The sequence below is a fragment of the Epinephelus fuscoguttatus genome, linkage group LG12, assembly GCF_011397635.1.
Source record: "Epinephelus fuscoguttatus linkage group LG12, E.fuscoguttatus.final_Chr_v1".
Taxonomy (NCBI): Eukaryota; Metazoa; Chordata; class Actinopteri; order Perciformes; family Serranidae; genus Epinephelus; species Epinephelus fuscoguttatus.
In genome coordinates, this window is record NC_064763.1 from 15330899 (window position 1) to 15356353 (window position 25455).

At 41.5% G+C, this 25455-nt stretch overlaps 1 protein-coding gene across 1 annotated transcript in view; it reads left to right on the plus strand.

The window, feature by feature from the left end:
• The window catches only part of capn5b (calpain 5b), a 74641-nt gene extending 49318 nt beyond the window's left edge, over window positions 1-25323 (plus strand). Inside the window, exons 6-13 of the mRNA XM_049591259.1 lie at window positions 5661-5854; window positions 7249-7326; window positions 9546-9741; window positions 9878-10000; window positions 10109-10305; window positions 13494-13615; window positions 14507-14643; window positions 17552-25323. Coding sequence (XP_049447216.1) covers window positions 5661-5854; window positions 7249-7326; window positions 9546-9741; window positions 9878-10000; window positions 10109-10305; window positions 13494-13615; window positions 14507-14643; window positions 17552-17734 — 1230 coding nt within the window. The 3' untranslated portion in view covers window positions 17735-25323. The remainder of the gene's footprint in view (window positions 1-5660; window positions 5855-7248; window positions 7327-9545; window positions 9742-9877; window positions 10001-10108; window positions 10306-13493; window positions 13616-14506; window positions 14644-17551) is intronic.
• Window positions 25324-25455: the final 132 nt, after the last annotated feature.

Sequence of the window (25455 nt, forward strand, 5' to 3'; positions counted from 1 at the left end):
TCCTCTGTCTCATGCCAATCTTATTCCCCGACGTCCTGCTCCAGCAACAACTAATTCACAATCCTTCATTGTGATTCAGAATCAGGCGCAGTTCAATTTTTAAATGATATGGCTCTTTTATATGCATGAGTTTTTACACTGGAGGGTCTATTGTTCAACCGCGAGCGTAATGAGAGCTCAGAGAATATAACCAGTACCGTACAAATATGCATTTTCCATCCTTATCCATTGTTGTTACTGTAGCATGTATTTCTCAATCATAAGTTGTTATTCTGGGGATGCTTGAATTTTACGCCTATCCTCTGGGAGACCCTGAGTTTACTGAGTTTCTGATTCATGGATCAGGGAATCCAAGTGCTGCCCTGCTATTGCTCTCATTTCATTTTCATCTTTCTTGGACAAAACAGGCTGGACTGAAAGGGAGAGACAGGCATGGTTGCTCCGTGATCTTAGCATCTTCCTTCCAGTGAAAAAACTACTCAAACCTGATGTGCATAAATTCATTTCAAAAAAGACACATCTGATCTAAAGGGGATCCAAAGATAATTAGTAGATTAAGAAGTGGGAAGAACTGTTTTAAGCACCCCTGGTTCTGATGTAGAATCCTTTACCTTCTTGGAGAGTAGCACTGACAGGGAGTTATGGATGCAGATGCCAAAGCAAGAATAGGTAAGGACAGCATTTTAACAGCTCAAGAACATCTGGTGTCCTACAGCGACACAAAAAACTTTAACTCTATCTGCCATCAAATTCCCACAAATCTTTCACACTTCACCTTTAAGCACATAATTTATTACCACAAAATCTCTAAGAAAGCGGAAGCTCTGACACATAACACTGGCTCAGTAAAAAGAACAACTGGAAGTCGCTCCTGTAAGAGTATATACCCAGCTTTTGACGTTTCGGGACTTTAAACAAAGATTGTCAGGCCATCATGACTCCATCAGCTGGTCTTTAAAGGACAACTTCGGTATTTTTCAACCTGGGCTCTATTTCCCCATGTGTATGTGTGCGTATGATTCATGGATACCACTCGTTCTAAAATTGGTTCAGTATTGAGGTGCGAAACGAGCTAAAATGGTAACAGAGGCAAATGCGTCCTGTATAAAAGTGCTTTTTTTTTTTTGCCACTGACCGGTTCAGATCACCAGTGTTATCTCTGTAGATAGCATGTTGTATTATACACACATACTCACTTACAGTACCCAGCGGGGCAGCCCTCCCCCTCTCTGCTCCAACACTGACTGACAGCTGACTCCACTCATAGCACTGGCGATCTGAACCGGTCAGTGGCGAAAATAAGTACTTTTAATGCGCAAACTTATACAGGACGCATTTGCCCCCGTTACCGTTTTAGCTCATTTCGCGGCTCCGGTTGCATCTGCCTCCCTCAATACTGAACCAATTTTAGAATGAGTCGTACCCATGAATCATATGCACACATACACATGGGGAAATAGGGCCAAGGTTGAAAAATATCGAAGTTGTCCTTTAAGGAGCAGTGGACTTCTCATTCCTCCTATTCAGGCAAACCATTGTTTTAAAACTCCATTAAGTATTCTATCTATTTGTCCTGTCTGTCCATGCAACTGTCTGTTTGTCATATTAATCAGGCTCTCAGTCGATGCAAGGATAGTAGTCTATGAAATTTTGCAGTGTCTCACGAAAAAAAGCCAAGTACACTGAACACATAATTACTGGATCGAAGAACCAATTTTCTGATAACGTTTTCTAATGACTCTCTCCCTCTTTCCCTCTTACCATCCAAAGCTTTTGATTCACAGACGGTGCTTTGCTCAAATTTGAAAGTGTCACATCTTCACTGTTATTGAAAATCTTCCAGTGTGTGTTTCCCAGACAACAACAACAAAAAGCACTTAGGATGGAAGCACCAACTGTCCCACACAACTTTGATCTGTGCACGAGCAATGGGGTAGTCTCTCTTAGCGAAAAGACTTTTAAAAAAAAAAGTGGTCACAAAGCAAAACTAAATCTTACAAATCAATATTTTGGACGCAACAGTGAAGCAAGTGATAACATAATGTGACATGAAAAGGGTTGCATATACTGTCATGTCTTCAGTAAAGCGTGGCCCCATTCTGCAGCTCTCTGAAGCTGACGACACACTGGTGCTGCCCCTAGTAAACACTCATCACACTGCAGATCTGTACTTCCACCACCCATGCATTAGTTTAAAATCATGTGTGGAGTAGAGCTTAGATTCTCTGCTCGAGCCCGTAATTTTGGAGGGGTCGGGCTCCTCATAATAAACCTAGGCTATGGAACACCTGGGGGGGGGATAAGTGCCGTTAAGGGCACCTTGACAGCGCCACTGGCCACGCGCATGGGAGTTTTTGACAATGACAACGTGTGTGTCGGCTTCGTCAAGTGTACCAAGTGCAGCACGATGCTGGTATATGACAGCAAAACGACGGGGACCTCGACACTTCAGTGTCCACGTTTGTATCCTTAAAAAAAAGGTCAGGTTTAAACTGGGCTCTGGCTCGTAGTTACAGTTAAAGGGACGGGCTGGGTCGGGTTCGGACAGAACATGCACGGGCTCGGGTGGGGTCAGGCTGGATTTTTTGCCCAATCTAAGCTCTAGTTTGGAGAGCCCATTAGGCTTGTGCTGATTTCCGGTTTAACCGGTTTGGTCCGGTTTGAGAGCTCCACCCAGTTTAATTAACCGGATAAACCGGGGGGGGGGGCTTTACACATCAGCACATCAGTGGCGTGTCAAGGGACTATATTCAACTTATCTTGCATTGTAACATGCATTATGACAACTTAATATGGTTTATGTATGTTTTTAAATGAAGTGGAGGAGCCTACAAGTGTTTTGTTTAGTTTGCCTCAGAGGCTCTGCGGACTGCTTCTGCTTCTTCTTCTTCTTGTGTAACCTTGTGTGTATTGGCGGTTAATACAGCATTATCGCCACCTAGTGGTGGAAGCGCATTACACATATAATGTGCTTTTATTGGAAAAAATAGCTCAAATGCGACCCCCAGTGGTAAAATTAGGTATATAATTCGATATATCGGTTTGGTTAGATATTTGGCTTTAAATCAATGGTTGGAAAATTTTCAAACCGGCACAAGCCCAGAGCCCATGAATAAACTTGATTTCTCACCAGAAGAATTGATCTCGAGAGCTATGACTCGCCTGGCAATATCTTTTAGGCTTTGTCTTTATAATGATGGGATCGTGGGTCGTTCAGCTCGAGATATTTCTCGACCTTAACAATGAGTCTCTCCTCATCCATTCTTTGTCACACACGAGACACAGCAACTGAACCAGAATTCTCTTTTCATCGATGGTTAGCAGAGGTGTCTAGCTGTCATAGGAACAGAGAAAAAGAGCTGCTACAGGAGCTTTTATGTCCCACAATTGGGGAAAAGTGCATTTAAGCCTGGGGGCAGCGAGGCTGGAAATGGGACAGCAGTAGAAAGTGCTGCGGGCCGCGTGTCCAGGAGCACCAATGTGCATCTTGCTGCCACTAGTGTGGAGTTGCATATTGAAAATAATAGGGGATTATTTTTTGATGCATGGCATTTACCGCTGGTGTGTTATGGCCTTTCGAGTTTTTGCCCTGTCAGCTCATTACTTGTGTGCTGGATGTGTAAATAGGCAAGATACTAAGGAAGCTAGTGGGACAGTAAGTTTATTGAAAAGACATGTTTGTCTGAAAACTACATGTTTTTTGTGGAGCAGTTTAGACTTCCCTTGAATAAAACTGGATGGTGCAACACAGCTAGTCAGCTATGATAGCTTCCTCAAAGGTCAGCACAGTCAAAATGGCTCACTACCAGTCGACTGAGGGAATTTGCACGTGAAAGTAAATGAAATTATAGCTGTTGCGCAGCAGTCGTCAGGGCTGGGCAATTTTAGGCAATTCTGAGCAACAAGAGGCAGAATAGGAAGACAACAATGCCATTATAATGTACATTTTGCATCAGTTGAGGCTTGAACTCACAACCTCTGACACCAAGGAGAATCTTTTATCTGACTGAGCCAATTAGCAAGTGACATCTCATCTGTGGCTTCACAAATTGACTAGGCCAGCCACCAGGATGACAGCAGCTGTCAAGGCAGATTTCAAACTGCTGTCATAAATTTAGACAAAAATCTGAAAATACACATATTGCAGCTAGACAGCATGGAGATGTTGTTAATTTGTTTTTGTTTTTTTAACAATGATTGATTTACTCCATAAGTGAAAACCTGATGTGTAAAGATGCTCTATTCCCATTGACAGCAATGGTTTACATGAGGACAGAATTCAAAATGCTGTCAAAAATTCAGCTTTTGATATAAAATTCTGATATTTGCCACACATTATCTACCATGACTCCAAAATTTTGTTAATTTTTTTTCTTGTACATTGAAAACTTATTTAGCAAGAATTTGCAAGTATATGTTTACAGTACTGTTTACAGTCAAACATCTTGATGCACTGTAGGCTATATTTTTGATAAATCAAAAATCCGTGAGGACAATTTGTGGAGGACAATCTCAAGATGCTCTGTAGCAAGTTTGGTGTCAATTGAGCAAAAATTGTGGGAGGAGATAGGTTTTAGAAGTTTTACAGTTTTTGAAAAAAACAGAGTGATGGACTTAATAATTTGCAATAGGTTTAAATGTACAAAAGTTTCTTCAGTATTGGGGCTACATTTTGTTTGTTGTGAATTTTCAAAGTTTTAGGTTAGGTTAGTTTTAGGTTGAAATGTTCCAACCGGCCTCTCTCAGCCCAACAATTGGCATCTGAGCTTTTTCAGCCCAATAAATAAACAAAATAAATTCAGAAAATGTCAGAAAGGAAATATTTGTGCACCAATTTACTTATAAACAGAAAAATACAATTGTACACCTTCTGATTTCAGCTTTCTCTTGTTCACTGAACAAAGGCTAACTTAACTGCCTTGTTAACTCATTATAAAACACACTTCAAAGTGAAACTCACCAAAACCTTCTTGGCAACTTATCATTAAAACAGTCCCCATCTCTGGTTTGGGCGAATAATCCTTAATTCACAGACTTAGATGTCAACATGTGCTGTTTTTCCCTGCGGTCTCTCACTGTCTGGTGAGCAGCAGCTCACTCGTTTTTCAAAGGTAGACCGTCAAATTAGCAAAGTAAAATGACAACAATAATAAAAAAACGCTAGTAATGTATTCAGCCAATCGCCAATAGCCGATGCTTTTGTCCAGTTGCCCAAACATAGTCCTCAGATCCCAGCAATTGCTTTAGTGAATACAGTGTTATAATAATCAGTAGAAATAATGGCTACTTATGATAAAAATTATTCATTTAAGTTTCATGCAACAGCTGTACGATAGAAGCAATGAGGTGCACCCTCATGGCTTATGAGTAAGGATGTTGCGAATGAACCACAGCATCCCTGGGTCGAGTCCAGCCGGGGACCTTTGTTACTCCTCTCTCTCTTTGGTTTCCTGTCATGTCTCTACTGTTTGTAATAAGGGAACAAAAATCTCTATTTTCTGTTCTCAGACAAACACAAAAGCAGAGCTGTGTCCCTGTGTTCCTCTCACCAAACACCTACCTGTGTGTAGTTTCCCAGGGAACTGTGCCAGCCTCCTGCTTTACACATTTATCGAGGTGCACAGAAGCATCTGTTCCCAACCTGTTTTGCTGTTTTCCAGGCGACCACGGTGGAGGATATGGAGGCTCGACTGGACTGTGGCTTGGTCAAAGGCCATGCCTACGCCGTGACAGATGTACGGAAAGTGCGGCTAGGTCACGGACTGCTGGCCTTCTTCAAATCAGAGAAGCTGCACATGATCCGCATGAGGAACCCCTGGGGAGAGAAGGAGTGGAGCGGCCCCTGGAGCGACAGGTAAATCACAACACTGCCACCTACAGGCATGGATGAACTACTGCAGCTAATCAAATCTTATCTGTGTCTCGTTGATCCGTCTACATCCATCTGTCCTGATTCGGCATGATAATTTAGGTGAGTCAGACATTTCCAAAACAACACAAATGTTGTCTTTGTCCTTCTTATACATCACCTTGTTGTGACCTGTGCCAATTTAACCAATTCCACAAATTTGGTCCCTTTCGTCCCTCAAAACTTGACACACTGGTGTCTGAGAGATTGCATGTGATGAATGAGCAAACAACAAATGACTGGACAAAGACAAACAGGATGTAAAATGCCCGCAATGTAGCCAAGAAAGCTCCACAATGGGGAGAATATCGTGTAGACAATGAAAAATGGAGATGCAATCAAGCTAATGGGCCACAGAGCAAAGATGAATGACTGAATTCGGCCCTGTTGGAGTGTCGCTTGTTTGCAGAGAACAATATCAAACAGTGCACTGCAGCTCAGAATAATTTTCCTGCGACCGTCCCAACACAGGAATTGAGCTTACTAACCCTTCAAATCAAATCAAAATGACTGGTTCCCACAAGAGGCCATTCAATCAAGTGGACAAAGCTGTTATTTCTCCCTAGAAAAGAGTGTTTCATTCCAGCTTTACGTTTCTCCTGCACTTCATAGGGGAATAGGTAATGCTGAGATAAAGCTGCTCCCTCGACATCTCTCCGTCTTTGAATTGTTGAGCTGCCAGACTCAGTGAAACAAACAGGGGAGGTGGTAAAGCAGGATCATAATGGAGCCTGAATTATTGATAGGGCCGCAAGAGAGAAAGATGTTATTAAAGAGACGCGAGTCATCTCTCGTCTTTCTCAATCACTCGCTCGCTCTTCGCTAAATAATTTATTCATGGTTTGATGAAAAAAAAAGAAAAATCTGTTACTGTAAATGGAGTCTGACAGACTGTTGAGACATGGACACTTGTCAGTGACTCATAAACAGAGAGACATAAACACAGAGCTAATACATCCTGTAAAAAGCCCTGTTTCCCTGGAGCAGTGAATACAGAATGGACCTTGATGTTTCGGTATGATTCACTGTAACAAATACACATATTCAACTGGCTCTTTAACATAATAGTGCCCCTGAGGGGTAGACACATACATCATTTATACATCTGAACTTGTTACAGTTACTGATCATTTAAAGTCACAATTATTATGATGATTAAAACATTTGCAGCCAAGTGTTTCCCACTATTGATATATATTAATATCCTACTAATCCTGCAAAGTGTTTTGAATAATTCATTCCTCACTTGTTTGTCGTCTTGTAGCTCAGATTTGTCAGATTGATTGCTGTTCTTCTGCCCGGTGTGTGTGTGTTTGCTCTCATGTCTTTGCTTGCTGCAGTTCGGAGGAGTGGAACAAGGTGAGCAAGAGCGAGAGAGAAAAGCTGGGTGTCACTGTGCAGGACGACGGAGAGTTCTGGTGAGAACCATAAATGTACTAACAGTTTATTTTATTGTTCCTTTATCTTAGACTCATTTATTCAGGTGGTGCTGGCATAGTATAAAAATGTTTTTGAATGATTGCATATCCACTGTCTAATTTATTAATGCTGCCCTGAGAGTTTGTGGGAAGTCCTTACTTCAGCTGATGCTGCTGTGATAATTTGGGCTAATTGTGCTATTAAAGCAATCCCTTAACGTTTAAGGAAATATGCTTTTACTTGCTGAGAGTGTGACAAGAAGATAATAATAAAGCTTCAGCCAGCCAGTTAGCTTAGCTTAGCACAAAGACAGAGGGAAACAGCCAGCCTTACGTTATCCAGAGGTAATGAAATCTGGCTACCAGCACCCCTAAAGCTCACTAATTAGTATGTTATATCTTGGCACGGTGGTACAGTGGTTAGCATTGTTGCCTCACAGCAAGAGAACTCCAAGGCGGGGGAGTTCTTCTGTGTGGTTGCATGTTCTCCCCGTGTCAGTGTGGGTTTTCTCCAGGTACTCCAGCTTCCTCCCACAGTCCAAAGACATGCAGGTTAATTGGTGACTCTAAATTGTCCGTAGGCGTGAATGTGAGTGTGAATAGTTGTCTGTCTCTATGTGTCAGTGATAGTCTGGTGACCTGTCCAGGGTGTACCTCGTCTCTCACCCAATGTCAGCTGGGATAGGCTCCAGCCCCCCTGCGACCCCCAGCAGGATGAGCGGCTACAGAAAATGAATGAATGAATGAATGAATGAATGAATGAATGAATGAATGAATAAGTATGTTGTTTAATCCATACAAAATCTAAAGTGTAAAAACAATAATTTGCAGTTTATTGGAGGGTTATTTGCCTTGGCCATGTGCAGTGATTTATGTAAAGCTGGGGTAGGCAGACATCTGGAGAAGGCAAGAAAAAAAAATCCAAAAATGGCACTTCAGAAAGAAACCCAGTGTTTCTCACACATTGATTCATTTAATCTCATTTCATTGTTGAGTTGCCCTTGGTGCATTCACTCAGCCCTTCCTCTCCCTGCTCTCTCTTTTTCTGTTGATGAGAATACAAATGAGACAAGAACTTGCTAGCTAGCCTTAGCAAACCCCAGAGTGCCGGGTATCACAGCGGGCTGGTGGACAATGGCAGCACTGGCGCTTACTTGTGTAACAGCAGCAACAGAAAGTTTGCTGATCCAGCCGGGAGTTGGGGCTAGGGTTTGCACTGGCTTGATTCCTGTTGTTGCAGCCACTGACAGGAGGTCTTTCCAGAGCTTCTGTCTGCTCTATTCCCAATGAGGTGGTCTGTAATGGTGGAGAGTGAGGCAGAGGACACACTGTGATTTAGGGCTCAAGCTAGGTTTAGCTACATAAATGTGAACCTGAAGTTGCAGAAGGCTAAACTATTAACAACATTTTCTCTCCATCTCTGAAACGCTTTACCGATATTGACACGTGTTTTGTTGCTAATGCTGGAATAGCGGCTTTCTCTGCAGGTTTCCTTCCCATTGAATCAGTCTTTCCCCATCTGAAGGAACGTGCAGACACATGTCTGCATTTGTAGAACAGCCAATGGGAATGCCCTCTCTCTGAAATGACCTGTGATTGGCCAAAATTTCCCCTCATGGGCTAAACTTTTCTTAAGCCTGAGAACACAGTCAAAAGGATTTCGTTTTCTCTTAGACCATCTAAATTATAATATGCTCACAGTTTTTTATGGGATTTTGCCCAATGATGCCAAAATTAAACTATCTATCCCAGATTTTGACATGATAGTAAAGTTTAGGGGTGAATTTTGTTGCCTTTTAGCAGAACTAGGCCAGCTGTTTCCTCTTGTTTCCAATCTTTGTGCGAAGCTAAGCTAAACGGCTCCTGACAGTAGCATCCTGTGTTCCTTTAGAGAGGCTTGTCCACACTAACATAAACACAGTTCTGGTTTTTACATGAAATTGGTCAAATATTGATTTTGACAGTATCAGCAAAAGTTATGTAGTTGCCGTTTTTCAGAAACCCATATCAGTCATCATTTAATCTCATTCCATGTCAGCACCAGTAATCCCAGTCTCCCTTTAACACGAAACCCTTTTCTTTGTTCCTGATTTCATTTCATTTCCTCTATTTGTGAACCTGTTAAAGGTCTTCTTCTTTCAAGCTTTTCCCTCTAGTTGGTATCCACTCTCTCCGGTCTCTTCTCTCCTCTCTCCTCTCCTTTTCCTGCCCTCATGCAGGATGACATTTGACGACTTCTGCCAGTACTTCACTGACCTGATCCTGTGCCGCCTCATCAACACCTCCTACCTGAGCATCCACAAAACCTGGGAGGAGGAGGTGATGAGAGGCTCCTGGGTCCACCGCCAGGACCCCCTGCGCAACCGGTCCGGTGGCTGCATCAATCACAAGGCCACCTTCCTGCAGAATCCCCAGGTCAGTGGAGGTAGTGTTTGTGAAGAAATATTAGCATGGTTTACTCAAGACACAGTGTGTTTGTGTGTGTGTGTGTGTGTGTGTGTTAGAGAAATGTGTGGCCAGTGTGATAACGTGCCCCCCTCTCTCTTTCCAGTATGTGTTTGATGTGAAGAAAGTGGAGGACGAGGTGCTGATTTGCTTACAGCAAAAAGAAAAGAGAGCCACACCCAAAGAGGGCAAAGGGGAAAACCTCGCCATCGGCTTTGATATCCACCGGGTAGAGACGCACAAATACTCACACGTCTCCACAAAACCTGAACAGTTAATAAACTAGTGAACACCTCAAGCCAGCAAATTTCTGCTGTAACATCTTCTCATCCTGCAGGTGGAGCTAAACCGTAAGTACCGTATGCACTCAGCCCAGCAGAAAGTAGCGGGCTCCATCTACATCAACTCGCGCTGCGTCTTCCTCAGGAAGGAGCTGAAGGAGGGCCGTTACGTCATCATTCCCACCACCTTTGACCCCGGGCAGCAGGGTGACTTCCTGCTCCGTGTCTTCACTGATGTGCCTTCAGACTGCAAGTAAATCTGATATCTTACCACTGAACACATTTTGAATTTCCTGAATCTACATCTAAAGAAACTTTAGAGTGGTGTCCACCAGAAGTTCATGCCATGATAAAATCACATACTGTAGGGCCATCTGTACTGTGCACACTGTGTATGTAACTGAAGTTAACCCTTTAAAAACAGACAATGTTTGGATTTTTCTGTTTTATATAGATCTAAAATAAGAACCATAATAGCTAGATTTTTTTTTGCAGCAGCAGAAAGCTAAGGCATCTGTCTTCCCTATCATCATGTCATGACCTTACATTACGTGCCATACAAAGGTGGTATTCTGCGGTAATAATGCTGATAAATCCCATGATGGCCAGTGGATCGCTGTTTCGAAAATCCTGGCTTATATCTATATTGATCTAGGATAAAAACTATAATAGATAGAGCTTTAATTTTTTGGCAGCAGAAAGCGAAGGTTCCTGTTCCTCCCGTCACAATAACTAGAATAGTCATTCTTTTTGCAGCAGAAAACTTAAGTTTCTGTCTACCGTATCATTACGCTGTACACTTATAATGACATCATTGCACAACGTTACATGTGATGCAAAAATGCATGGTTGCGCCAGATGATGAATGATGAAATGATGAATCCATCATCACACTCTGCTCATGAAAGTGAGCATATCTCAAAATAGTATAGTCCAGAGATCTTATGGAGTGTTAAGAGATACTTTGTTTATGTTTTTACATCTCAAAATCTTTTTGTTCGGTATGTTTTGTGTTTTTATTTTGAAAAATCTGATGGAAATTGACACAATTTCAATACTTTTATTAACTACTTTGGTTTATTGACTTACATAATCTTTTAGCTGAGGTTGTACAGATTTAAAGGATACAGTATGTAGCATTTAAAGATACTCCAAGAAATGACATCACCATAAGCAAAAATCCAATACAGGCAGTAGCAGACCATTTCTATTGCAGAGTTCAAAATGTTAACGTTGACTCAGCATTGAAGAATAGACGTACTGGTGGCTCTCTTTTATGCCTATAACATTGATTGTCTGAAAAGGAGCATAATACAATATGTATGTTATGGTCAGTCATTAAAGCTGGTTCTCCACAGTCCACTAAAGTTTTATTTTAGCAGACGTGGTAGCTAGCTAGCCTGCTGAGTGGACAAGTCAATATTTTACAGCCATTTTAGCCCAATAAAATGCATTAAGTCCAGTAGATAGACTTGTAGGTTGCATTTCAACAAGTCACAACAAAGTCAGATGTTCATGGAAAGCATTTACTTATGTCAGTAATATAAAATATTGTGCTGACGGCTTGTCTTTCATGAACTGGCAAATTTTCCCAGTGCTTTACAGTTAGAACTTCCCAGTTTTGGAACGTTCTTCCATTGAGTGTACGACATAGTGACTCGTACTGTTACTTTGCAAATTATCTTAAAACTTGGCTAAAAAGCAACCAGACCTGCCGTCATACCAAGTCACTGCACGTCTGCCCTGTCTGCTCTCATTTGTTTTTTGTCTGTGTTTGCATCGCTTTGGTTTTACCTCTGTCCTCTGTAATGTAATCAGTGGTAATTTCGTTAATGCACGCTATGACTTAATACGTTCGTCAACCAAAGACTAAGCCGAGACAATGACCAGATGGTACTGACATCATTCTGTATTGTTGATAAAAAAAAAGACGAGACTAAAATGTAGAAATGTAGTTTAAAAAAAAAAAAAATCTTAACTAAAATCTCTCTTTATTTTTGTTGACAAAACGAGGAGCTGAAATATTAGAGACTGTACATATAAATATTATCAATTTTCATTTACTACAACTATACTAAAATAGTATATAGTTTTCTTTTTGGGGTAGTTTAACTTTTAGCAGAGGTCTGCTGCCAGAAATTACCCTGCAGCCAATCAGTAAGCAGAGTCCTGTAACTCCTGTGACATATTGACCTATGAAACAAAGAATTTCTTCCCATCTGAAACATGAACACGTGTTGCAGCTGCACACTGTCATTGTTGTGGAGAACCAAACTTCACTGCTGCCTGGTATGTTTTCGGCATTTCACCTCGAAGCTTTGTATTCTGTTGAGCTGTTCATATTTTGCTTTCTCTGGTTCTAATTTTGCATGTTGTGTGTTTGATTGTTGTTTTAATCACTAAATTAACATGTGGCAACATTTGAAAATCAGCCTTTTGGCCACCTGTGAGCCATTAAAACTACAAGAACTTGTAACAACTAGAACCACATACAATGCAAGCAAGACTTACTTTGGAAAGATAACCTCTTGATTTGTCTAAAGCTTTAATGATGCTTGGGCATACGACACTTTTGATGACTGTCGCTCAACACACATGATGCATTTTCAACAGAAAAAAAAAGTGTTGCACAACATTTTTCTTTCTCTCATTCTCATGGAGAATTTTGTTACGTCCCGGATATCGTTGTATTTTGCCACGCATTGTGATTAGTGGCATTACTAATGTCACCACCCAGACAGTAGGTTTAAATCCACACCAGCTCCGACCTGCATTTAGCGTCCCGAGGAGCTGAGAAGACAAAGGCCGGCCAAACTGCCTTCGCCAGACTGACTGACAGCAGATATTTACTGAATCAAAATAGTTTACATGTCAGGGCCACATGAAGAAATCAGCAGCATTTGTATTCATTGAATCATTGATATTATTTCCCTGCTCATGATCATGAGAGAGGGGAAGCTGCTGCTCACAGCTCAACAGCTGCTTCAAATAAACTTTGGAATATTTTTTCAATAGCAAAAGGAGTGTGGATTTCATTCCTGATCACATTAAAAAAGGATCTCTTGAAGGAATGATTACAAGAGAAAACTGTTTCAAATCTCCAAAGGCAGCAGACTCTTGCTTTACGGCAGACTTGAAAGTTGTGAAGATTGCCTTTAAATATGGAGCCATTGCACAACTGCCGCTTTTTTGCTAGCTGCATGCACAGCTGTTAGTGCTGCTGCCCTCTGACTTCATTTCCCAGAAGAGTGTTTCACAAAGTTTTGTTCTCATTTCAGCTCTCAGGACATGAAATTATGTCGAGTTTGTGTTACTGCATTTTGATTTTGCTCTCTTTTGTTCAAGAAAACAGGTTGGAAGTGCCTGAAAACAAATGTAATATCTTAATGTTAAGTCCAGGTGGCCTTAAAAGTTTTGTAACAGTCACCCTTTCTTTCCCAGGGAGCTGACTCTGGACGAGCCTCCTCAGACATGTTGGACAGGGATGTGTGGCTACCCTCAGCTGGTCACTCAGGTCCATGTTCTGAATGCTGAGGGTCTGCAGGGACAGGACTCCAACGGAGGTAGGACCACTACACACACACGTTGCATGTTTTTGCAATGTTGATGATCTTGTTCCTGTATTGTAAAGCTCTGTAAACTCCTGTGAACACCCACAGAGCTTCACTGCCTCAATCCCAGTAAGGAAAGACTTCTGAGCAAAGCACGAGGTACCACAGCACCATCTGCTGAAACTGTAGTCCCTCATTTAGTTCTAGTCTGTAGTACACAGTCCGCACCCCTTAAAGATCGTACACCGTGTGTAGAAACCTGTAACGTCTACATCTCACTCACCTTTAAAGCCACTATGTGAAGATCTTTTATGTCTTTATAGTTCCTGTCAAATTATTTTCATGTCACAACTTTGAAATAAGACAATCCCCTGTGAAAAATCAGTGGTGTTGTCGGCCTTTTCATTCTTTATCTGTTGATCTGATCCTTGTGGTGACTGCTGCTGCGTCCACCGGGTGGAGCCACAGTCAGAAATTCTCACATCCTCCACACAGTGGCTTCAATGTTGAGATTCTTTTTCTGAGAGAGCAGCAGAGATGGAAGTAGTACTCTGATCTTCTAGTTATGTAAAAGTACAAATACAATCATGAACAAAATACTACTAGCACTACCACTACTTGTAAAAGAAATGCATTCTTTTAACTGCCCTATTGTGAGTCTGTAAGGTGTGGTTTTCTTTTCAAACAGGAGGTTTTGATCCTACAAACCTGTCACTAAGACTTTGTAGTGTGCATTAACTTTTTTGATATTACGACCCGGGGAATAACTGATAATGAAAATAATCATACACTATGATAATTTGGAAATAAACTCTTCACTTAATCAGTGCACATAATGTGATGTAGACAGAGTAATCAAAGTGTCTGTTATCAGCACTGATTTACAGGCTTTTCTCCCTTCAGCTGTAGATCCGTACGTGATCATCACCTGTGAAGGAGAGAGGGTTCGTTCACCAGTTCATAAGGACACACGCTGCCCAAACTTTGACATCAAAGGCCTGTTCTACCGCAAGAAACCCAAGGATGGCATCCACATCGAGGTGAGCTGTCACTCGCTGCAGCCATCCCACTGCATATGAAATAGCTGCCAATCTGCAGACTAACATTTGAGACCAACAAACAAACTGGTTGTTTTTTACCGACCCAGCACTGCATTTCAAGCGGAATTGATGCACTGAACCTGGGTGTTTTTTAGAGACGCATATCATGGCATTTCCAGTAGCGTTTGTGCATCGAACCTGTGCGTTTTTTGGAAACACACATCGTAGCGTTTCCAGTGGTGTTTGTGCACCAAACCTGGGTGTTTCTTTGCTAATACAACGAGGAATTTCCAGCGGCATTTGTATATTGAACCTGGATGTTTCTTAGTGACACATAGCGCAGCATTTCCAGCAGTGTTTGTGCACCGAACGTTGGTATTCTTTAGAGGGACATATTGCGGCATTTCCAGCTGCATTTGTGCCCCCAAAAGTGGGTAAAAAACCAAAACATGATCATTTCCTCACCATTACCAAGTGGTTTAAGTGCCTAAACATCACCACACATTAACCACAGTGGTGTTGAAACATAAAGAAACATAAAATCTGAACTTATATGCAACGTACATAACAACATACAAATGTAACATATCCATGATTTGCATGGTTTGTCTGGCACTTGGGTTGTGTGGTGTCTGTGTTTGACCAATCACAGAAATGCAGCTCCACAAAGTGTATTACCTTGAAAGTTCCTGAACTTTTTGGTAGCACCACACCAGGAGCAGAAAACACAGGAACCAAATGCAGGTTAAGTTCCTGAGTTCCTCCAAAAGGAAAGTTCCTGTGATGGAAGTGTTGACTTTGTCCCTGCAACAGTCATTTACACAGCTGAACACTTTTTATTTTTATTTCTCTCAGCTCCTGAATCCTAACAACATATTTCTCACCTGCTCTCATCATCTGTGTGAGTGTGTGTGTGCATGTGTGTGTGACTGTATCACATGAGAGTGGAGCTGCTAAGGAAATTTGCTGAACATCCATTACCGATCAATTACATGCTCAATATCAGGCGATATGTGTAAGCCGTGGAAGTGCACTTGTTAGGGAATTATCATTGGTAATATGATGTTGCATTTACTCAATCAGACCTGGAAAATTGCAATTCTTGTATCTCAATAAATGGAGGCAGAAATGTGCATCTGCTGCTCTGTAGACAAACTGGGCCTGTGACAGGGATGCAACAATCTTACTTTTCCTACGCTAATGCTAATACCTAGACTGTTGACTGATATAAATGTCAGTTCTATGCTCATTTTTTCCAAGATAAACAAAATCTGTTAACCTGTCTTGGTCAGACTTGTTAAGATGTATATAAGCCAACATGAGGCAGTAACCGCAGACTTGAAGGACTTCCCCAAACTAAAACTTCTTGTGTAATCAAACATTGATTATCATGAAATCAAAATGTATTCTGTCCATGCAAAGTTTCAAAACACCCCTCCAAGTCTTAATCTACTGAAAAAAGTATGTAGAGTTCATATATAGATTAACGTTATTGTAGGTGATATTCTGGTTTCACAGTAAAGGCCCACCTTTGCCTACACATTATGCACACAGTGGCAAAGTGTCAGTCGTAGCTTTACACGTTATCCTACTGTCGTAAATGAACATAGTGGAAAATAAACTGTATTTGAAGTGTATTGTTGGTAATTGGCCGATATGTACATATTGGGACCGACACTGTTTTCTCGATTGGTGCAGGTCTACCATGTAATAACTAGAGATGCCACGGTGTAGGCCTGCCCCCAATGAGAATATTCCTAGTCGACCAGTAGTCGTCATTTAGGTCCATTAATCAACTTATCGCCCGCATGTTTATGATATTAATTTAATGATTAAATGATATGTTTTGGTGGTTTGAGTTGAAGGTGTGAGAAAGAATAGTATCAGTAACATTGTTAACACTGTGCTACATTACAGAGAAATACAAAAGCGTACTAATGAACCTTCATTAATATAGGCCTATATTTTATCTACAAGTGCACGTCACACACTGAGCGAGCCGCCTGTTAATGACGCTGTGGGCTAATGGGCATGTAGCTACTTCCATGTTTCAGATGATACGTCATGTTTGTAGTCGACCAATGAAGATGAGTTTACATATCACCTTGGGTTCGTCCTTCACCTTCTCAAAATGATCCCACACTTTGGATTTCCTGCCCCACATGTTATTAACTAGCCTGTGGAATAACTGCAGGTACCAGCCCTGGAAATTAACCTGACTCCTGTCTGACTGCTGAGCGTGGACACTTCCTGTGTCTGTCCTTTCAAATTAAATTCCCACATGGTCCAGTCATATAGGTTTTGATTTATTTTGACAAGGCACAGCTCCTGATAGAGTTTCACGTTTGTTTGTTTTTGGGGGGTTTTCTGCGACTAAGCAACCAGTGAAATCTTGCTGACTAATGACCTTTCTGGTTGACTAACGTTCGTTGACTGTTAGGGGGCAGCCCTAACACAGTGAAGAAATTTTCCAGCTGGTTGAAAAACTTTAGAAAATTTTGTCTATGAAAGTACGTGGTGGTGATAAATAGAAGGCCCCAAAAATCCTTATCACTGGAGCACCCTAATTTTGTTGTTCCACACTGATTTTGGTTGAGATTTTCTATATTTTGTAAATCAAATATAAGTGTTATGTAAGCTCATTCTCTTTGAAGTATGCTATGTAAAGAAGTTTTAGTATTTTTCACTTGTTACTTCACCTAAAAACTCCTTTACATCAGCACCTCTTATTCCTCTCTGTGCCTCATCTACCCTCTATCAACTTTAACTTCTGTCCCTCGTGTATTTTCTCCTCTGGTTTTCTCTTTTGTGACTGCTTATTGCCTTTTGTCTTGTCTTTCTTCTCTTTTCATGCTTCCCTCTCCTTTCACTTTCGGATCTCCGCCTTCCTCCCATGAGCGGCCAACAGATCTACAACAAGAACATGATCGTGGACACCTTCCTGGGTCAGGTGATCATGTTCAGCGACCCCAACGAGCGGCAGGAGCAGCACACGCTTCACCTCCGCGACAAGGGCAGCCGCCAGGACAACGACCTCCCGGGCACGCTCACTGTGCGCCTCATCACCTCGACCACGCTCACCAACATCTGATGCGATCGTTTGTGTGATTATGATGATCAACACACAAGGTGGCGTTCAATTGTGCCCGCCGGTCGTGTCCGCCGTTGATCCTCCAACTATGGCAGGAGCTCACTGTGTCTTTTTTTCTGCCGCTTGCGCTTTTCTCTTTGTGTCTCTTATTGTTTCCCCTTTTTTCTTTTGCTTCATCATTTAAATTCTTTGAAGGTTTTTTAAGGCCTTTACCTACATTTCTGGATGAGAAGTGTCCACAGACAATATTTGGGGTTTGTATTTAATATCTCTGAACACATTCCTGCCAAAATCATCAGTTATTTAGTGTTTGCTTCAGAAATGTGTTCTCAAAGTAGGTTTTATTGCAGCTTTTGTAGCCTGATCAACAACTGAGCTACACTTTAACACATTTTTCAGAATATAAGCTTAAATTAGTGAATCGGTCAACCCGAAACTACAATTTCTTATTTTCTTTTTCTGCATATTGTTATATTCAAACACACACACACACTCATACATGCACACACAATACACATGCAGACATTTCTGCACTCTCCATGCATGTGCCAATGTTTCCAAGGGCTATGCATTGCCTTAAGGTTGAGTCTGTCTCTCCACCTTGAGGAGGCGGGGGAATAAAGTTAAATACTCTTTATGTTCTCCATCAGCTGTCTTCAGTGTTAGCACAGCCTCCATTTCTGTTCCTGCTTTTTCCCCTCATAGTTTTAGTTTCTATCTCCTATATACTGACACAACATATACTCTTTATACCTGTGGATAATTGCCCCACACCGTCAGCTCACCCAGACACCTCAAGTCTTCACCAGTTTGCCGGTGCTTTGGAGAGCATGCAGCACTGTCTGTCACTTTTTATTGTGGACTTTACAAAAGGAAAGCCAACAGCAGCTATTCTCTCCCTCTTTACTGAGAGCTTTTCTGTGTTGTTCTGTGAGCGCGCTCGTGTGAAATCTTGCCTCCCGTCTTCCATCACTAGAACCACTTCAAACTCCCCGAGACGCTTTTCTGCCGGTTGCTATGGACGATCTTAAAAAAACTGCATGGCTTAAAAACTAAACTCTTTGCCTGTGATGCACATCTTTCCGGTCGTAGCTTAGCAGCCGGTGCTTTTGACAGTGCTATCCTCGTTGTTTGATCCCCCTCCATGTGTACACCTCCCCAGTTCAGCGGAGTGCAAAGATTCACCCTGACATAATCAAGTGCTTTATGGGACCAAAGATGAGCCTCCGCTCTCTTAGTCCCTTTCGGACCGCCCTGGCCTGGCCTGGCCTGGCCTGGCCTGGCCCAAGCCTAGCTATAAACCACCACCCCCTGTGCCACATCATCTCTTAACGGCAACACCACTGCCTGACGCTTCCTCTGACTTGAGTCTTTTGGCCCGGGCCATGGACTCATGCCACGTGACCCTGAGAGAGAGGCAGCAGCTGTGCTGCTGCTGTTGGCACAGAACAAGCATGAGTGTGTGTGTGTGTGTGTGTGTGTGTGTGTGTGTGTGTGTGTGTGTGTGTGACAGTGTGTGTGTCCTGCTAGTTCCAGTCTTGTGCTGCGTGCGAGTGTCTGGGAGTGCTCGAGGATGAATGAATGTATATCTGTTAATCCACCTGGAAAAGAAAATGATTTCTGAGGAGAGGTGTGAACCGAAAGGAAAAGAGCCCTTTAGCGGAACACACACCTTGCACTTTATTTAATTTTAAAAGGGGAAAAAAGACCCTTAATGGATGAGAGAAAGACGAGGGTGAGCAGAGAAGACGTCCTGTCAAACAACCTGTGCCATCGCCTTGGTCCTGGATTTGCCTCCACGGCAGGAAAACAACACGAGACAAAGTGTTAAGTGATTTCAGAAGGATTACAGATGGTTTTTGCATATTGAACCAACACTGGTATGATGTTATCTATCTCTGATGAACTTTGGCATTTCTTGATCATGTGGCCATCGAATTGATCTTTAGCACCTAGGCTTTTTGTGACAGAAGCCCAGACAGAAAATCACAACATGTGTTTTCAAAAGTGCAATATCATTACAGAGACTTTTCATTCCAAGTTTTATTGAGTTCTGGGTTTGTCTTTGTCTTTTTATTTTTTTCATAATAAGAATTAAAAATGTAAGTCATTTTCAAGACATTTCCTTTGAATGTAAGACAAACAGTTAGTGAACTAATCTCTCAGTCAAACTATCAAGTCCGTTTTCCTGATTTTTTCAGCGCCTTTTTCCATTACTTGAACTGTCACACATGGCATTTAATTGATCACACACACCTTTGTGTACAGCATCTTTATAAATGTGTCTTGCATGGGTTATTTTCCAATATGTTCATGGCCTTGTATTGTACTGTTCAATTGTTACTGATATATATATTTATTCTTTCTATCTATCTCAAAAGTCTTGGAAATGCTAGTTTTGAGCAGTCAGCATGTCTACACTAATGCACCTCATGTCGGTCTGATCATATCAACAGGTTTGAAACAGTTATGTCTTGTAATACAGTGATGCATTCATAATGCCTCTAGCATCGTGAACATTAGCAGCAGTTGTCGACTTCTATTTAGGTGCTATTTATCTTCTCTGTGCTATTTTTTATATTGTTTGGGAAAGAAAGCAAGTGTTTGGTAACAGGACTGAATTTGGAGAATGTGAGCTTGCAGACAGACAGTGTTAGAAACTGTAGCGCCAAGCAGTGTCAGGTTAGACATGTGAGCCTGTGCCTGGATGGCTGCTGGTTTTTATTTACAGACCAGGTGGGTAATGAAAGAAGCCCTTCTCCCACCCTCACTAAGTACCGCTGAAGTGTCCTTGTGCAAGGCACTGAACTCCTAACTGCACCAGTGGAGCCTCGTAGTGGCCAGCTATTGTACAGCTTCCATGTGTGACTGACTGTACATATTTCTGTGTGATTATAACCCCCCTCCCAGGTCAATACTGTGAATATGTTCAACTTCAGCTTGAAACGAGGGTGGAATGAAGGGTTAATGCGAGAGATTATTGGTGCCAAAGGAGTGTATTGCACAAAATGAGTACACAGACCAGGGGGTGGAACTAGCTCCTGTATGTTCTTCTCACGTTTTACTGTTACGTTTGAGTCACAGAATGAATATCCTGCAATCTCTGAAAATCCAAGATGTAATTCAACAAAACTTTCTACTGATCTGAAGAAGTTTCCAAAATCCTCAAAGCCCCTTCTTAACATCTGGATACAAAATATTTTGCTCCTGTCATGTTTGGTAACACCACATCTCTCGTTATACCTTTTGTTTGCTTGTTGTGAGCAACTCGAGCTTTTTTCCCTAGGGTATTTTCATCTCATTTGCAGCCTCTCCTAGGCTCCTTTTACATTGCCTCTTCAAGGCGAGAATCTCACGCTGTTATTCTGCCTCCCCATACTGTGTAGAAAGTACAGTTGTGGAATTGGGGGGACAGAGTTGTCTTTCCCTTAAGCCGGCATCAGAGGTAATAACAGCACCGAAATGATGTCGGTATAAGCAGGACAGATGGCAAGGTAGCAAAGTAGCTGCTAGCAGTTAGCAGCTAACTTGAAGAACAGCAGCCAAAAATGTCCACAAACTGAGAAAATAATGAGGTCCGGGAGCTCCTTACCCAGTCAATCTTACGCATATGTTATATGTCACACTAAAGGCTGACGCTGTTGTGTTACATGTCACGCCTGATACTATGTTACAAGCTGACACCACCTGGCCGCCAACCGGCGACTATCATATCGCCACAAAAGGTGCCTTTGTGCGTTGGTGTCTGACACTGAAATCACTTACAATGTATTTGACGAGTTGGGAATGAGAATGGGCCTGATGGTGAGAAGTGTCTTGGAGGATTCTGAAAATCCCTTTTAAAAAATAGTACAATTTTTCAAACAACCTTCTTGATTTTTCAGAGATCATTTTCCAGAAATTTTCACTTAGCTCTCTGATTTAAATTCAAAAGTAATACTACAGAGGCACAAACAGGCATCAACTAAAGACTAACAGACACACTTCAACCCTAATTTGGCTTAAATTACACACAACAATCACTAAACCATGTCGGGTTAATAACTGTTACATCATAATCTGTTTTATTGATTGGACGGAGGCTGATTTTATATTCCAGAGTTTCACTTCTGATGCCAGTACCATATTTTACATTGAGATTTCACATCAGGTTTTACAGCAACCACCAGTTGTGTTATTTCTTAGATGTGTTTTTTATGAGTATGGATGTGGCACAGAAATATAACAGCTAACCCACAACCTGACAGCTTTGATATATGGGAGTATTTGGGGATTCAGAGTCACTGTGTCGCTCACAATCCCACAGTAATAGTACGAGCAAGGAGCTGAAATGTGGGAACGAACAGTGTGTTAAGCTCAATGTGAAACCTTATCAAACACATGTGCCACAGCAGTGCCAAAAAGACAATGGGCCTATTGAAAAGGGATGCTTTTGTAAAGATGTGACTGTTTGAAAAATGTAAGACAGTTGAAGTTATTGTCTGTTTGTTTTTATTGTTGTTCTCCACGTCATGTCTTCTTTTGTTTTGAAGTGATTCTCATTACATTGCTATTGTTACTCATTTGTAATTGTTGCACATTGTGATTCTCTGCCAAAAGTGTTATGGCTTTCACTGTTAACCACTACACACACACACACACACACACACACACACACAGTATACACACAAACACTCCAGCTACTAGACTAACCAGACTTGGTTGGAGTGTACGGACCTTGACTGGTTTTTTGACAGTTGCTACAAAGCTTGTCGGTTTTCTGTACATATTTTCCGCACGGCCATGCCAAAGCAGATTTTAAGAACATGAAACCCTTCAGATGAACTGCTCACAACGGTGGTGACTTTTGTACGAATCCAGAAAAAGAAAAAAATGCCAGTGCATGTAGCAAAATCGCTTCAAATCTGCTCGCTCCATTACGAATCACAGAATATATATTTTTGTTTTTCTTGGAGTGTTGTAAAACATAATCCGCTGTTGCTACTTTGATAAACATACTGTGTGAAGTAGAAGGCTTATGTTGCACACTTGCATGCATTGAAACAGTATCCAGTTTTATAACATTTTGTATTCAGTAACCTGCAGTATACAGTATGTATATAAAAGTAGCAGCAACTTATCAGTTGTTATTATTATGGGATCCATGTTTTGATGGATGTTATACAGTATATTCTAGACATTCATTTATAAAGAGGAAGTTGTCCTTTCCCACTTCCTCTAGTGATCAGCAAGAATACTTAGAGGAATCAACTGCATTATTTATTGATGGCCCCATGATCCCTTGCATTAATTATGGGTGTGAATTCTGGTTCTTCCTTTCACTGCACTGGCATCTGCAAAAGTTAGTGGTATGCTACAGGTGTCTTTAATTTTCTTGGAGATTTAGGAGCAGTGACTGATGTGAGAACACAGCCTGTCAAGCCTAAAAGGTGAAGACATTTTGGTAAATTCATTAATTTGTTTTCTTGCCGAGAGCTAGATTAGAAGATTGATCCCACTCTCGTTTCTGCAGCAACTATGAAGCCACCACCAGCAGACACTTAGCTTAGCATACAGACTGAAAAATGAGGGAAAAAACAAGCCCCCTTTATCTAAAGATGACCTACCAGCACCTCTGACGGTCAGAGAACTAGCGGCAACAAAAGCTGATTGTTGTGTCGCCTCACATTGCCTGTCTCAGCCAAAAAGTTGCACACAAACACACATCAAAGACTACTGCTCATGACCAACCAGCATGTATGTTCTGCGCCTGCGTGAGAGGAAATAACTCCACACCAGCAGACAGTCTGTATTCATCATTCAAAAAGGGAAACTGCAAGACCGTCTTGACGCTGGTCAGCCAGTTAGCACATTAACAACATAATCCGATGCTGAAATAACAGAGCATATTTACCGTGTGCCAGTGAACAAAAAAAAAATGATGCCATTGAACATCACAAAATGTTTTTGCTTAATAGCTCAGTGGCTAAAGAAAAATACTCTTACCTCATGTAACAAGTTCGAGTTGGTCTCACTCCCTCCTGACTTTAGCTCTTTGTTTACTTTCCTCACTTTTGTTTCTCTTTTTGTGCGCTGAGCTGAACTGCCAGTCAGAGTGATTTCATTCACCGGCGGGCTCCCTTGTCTCTACGTCTATTTTACATGCTGAATTGGCCAAAAAAATGCTAACAGGATCCAACGAGGGGCAACAGCGCAGGACATACTGCACCGACTAGGGCAACAGACACTCATCAACAGCCCAACATCAACCAATGGCTGACTGTCAGCTTGGTCTCTCAGGGCCTTAAAGTTTAGTAATCAACAAGTTTTACCACTTAAAAAAAAAATCAGTTTGACAGTGTAATTCGCAATTTTGCAGCCGCTGTCTATTTTCATTGTGCATTGTGCAACGCCCTGTGTGGTGACACATCCTTGATTTCAATGGTTCTGCACAAAACTGGTGGAAATGCAGACTGGTTTGCTAGCTAGCACTAAGCTTCAAAGAATCCTGAACGGAACAGGTTCAAGAGCCAGAGCAAATCTGGTGAAAAAATTGGGTAAAAGTGAGTTGCTACCATATGTGATGTGGAACTTTAAAGCTCAACTTTCCACACTATTTTTGCTTTGAAGTAGGCAAGGTAACTTATTACTGTCCCGACAAGCCTCAAAGCTTCAACAAAGTTGCTAAATATGCTACTGGAAGTTATCAGCAACCACTTTTTAGGTACCCCTCCCACCTGTCACTAGTTGGAGGCTGAGGTATGGTCACATCTTAGTTAAGGTGTGAAAGTTGCTCCACTTTTACACCTTTCAAAAAAGGGAAGACACCTGGAGCATGGCACTCACAAGGTATCATGGGACCAGGAATAAGGTAGATGGACTAAAACTGAAAACGTGGGATTCAGAGCGCAGAAAAGTGATTTATTTTTGTGTTTATTTAAGAAACTTTTTTCCCGTTTGTCACTTGTAGACAGAACAATGACTTGATGGCAGTCGAGGTCTCCTTGCCTGCTGATCTTATAGCCTCGTTAACTTGGATACTGCTGCATGTGTCTAATGTTACTAGACATTGGTTCCAGACAGATTACACCAGGTACTGTATTGAATTTGACAATGTTGTACCAAGTCACCGGATTCCTTCCGCATCCTCGTCATCGACATTTTTATCTGAGATCGAGTCTTGTCCACTCAAAAGAATGAGCTTGTGATTCTTCTTGTATTTTTCTGCTGATGTTTATTAACTGGAAACTGGAATACCTACTGCATGGTGACACTTCTAGAAGATGCTACGGTCTTTATAACAAGTATCTTTTATCAGTATTTTATAACCTTGTTAATTTTATATATCCACTTTACCTTGCGTTCCAATCTGGTATGTTTACTGATAGCTAGGTTTCAGAGAGCTGTGCTGTATGTTCTGTACTGTGTGCTTGTCTGTGTGTTCTTTTCAGCGTGAGCTTTCCTTTTTTCTTTTTTTAATGCGTGTTCGTTGAATTTGGTTCTCGGTTACACTGTGGTTATTTTATAGCTACAATATGAAATTATTATTTTTTCTTTTGTATTTAATGTCAACTTGTGGCATGACTTTGAAATAAAACAGGAAAACCTTTTGTGGGTTTGTCATCATTATTTTTTATCTTTATTAGACCAGGAATTCTCTCGAGGTACATTATCTCTTTATCTCTTTACAAGAGACACCTGACCAAAGTGGCAACGTAAGGTAGGTATCTGGGGCTTGAGAT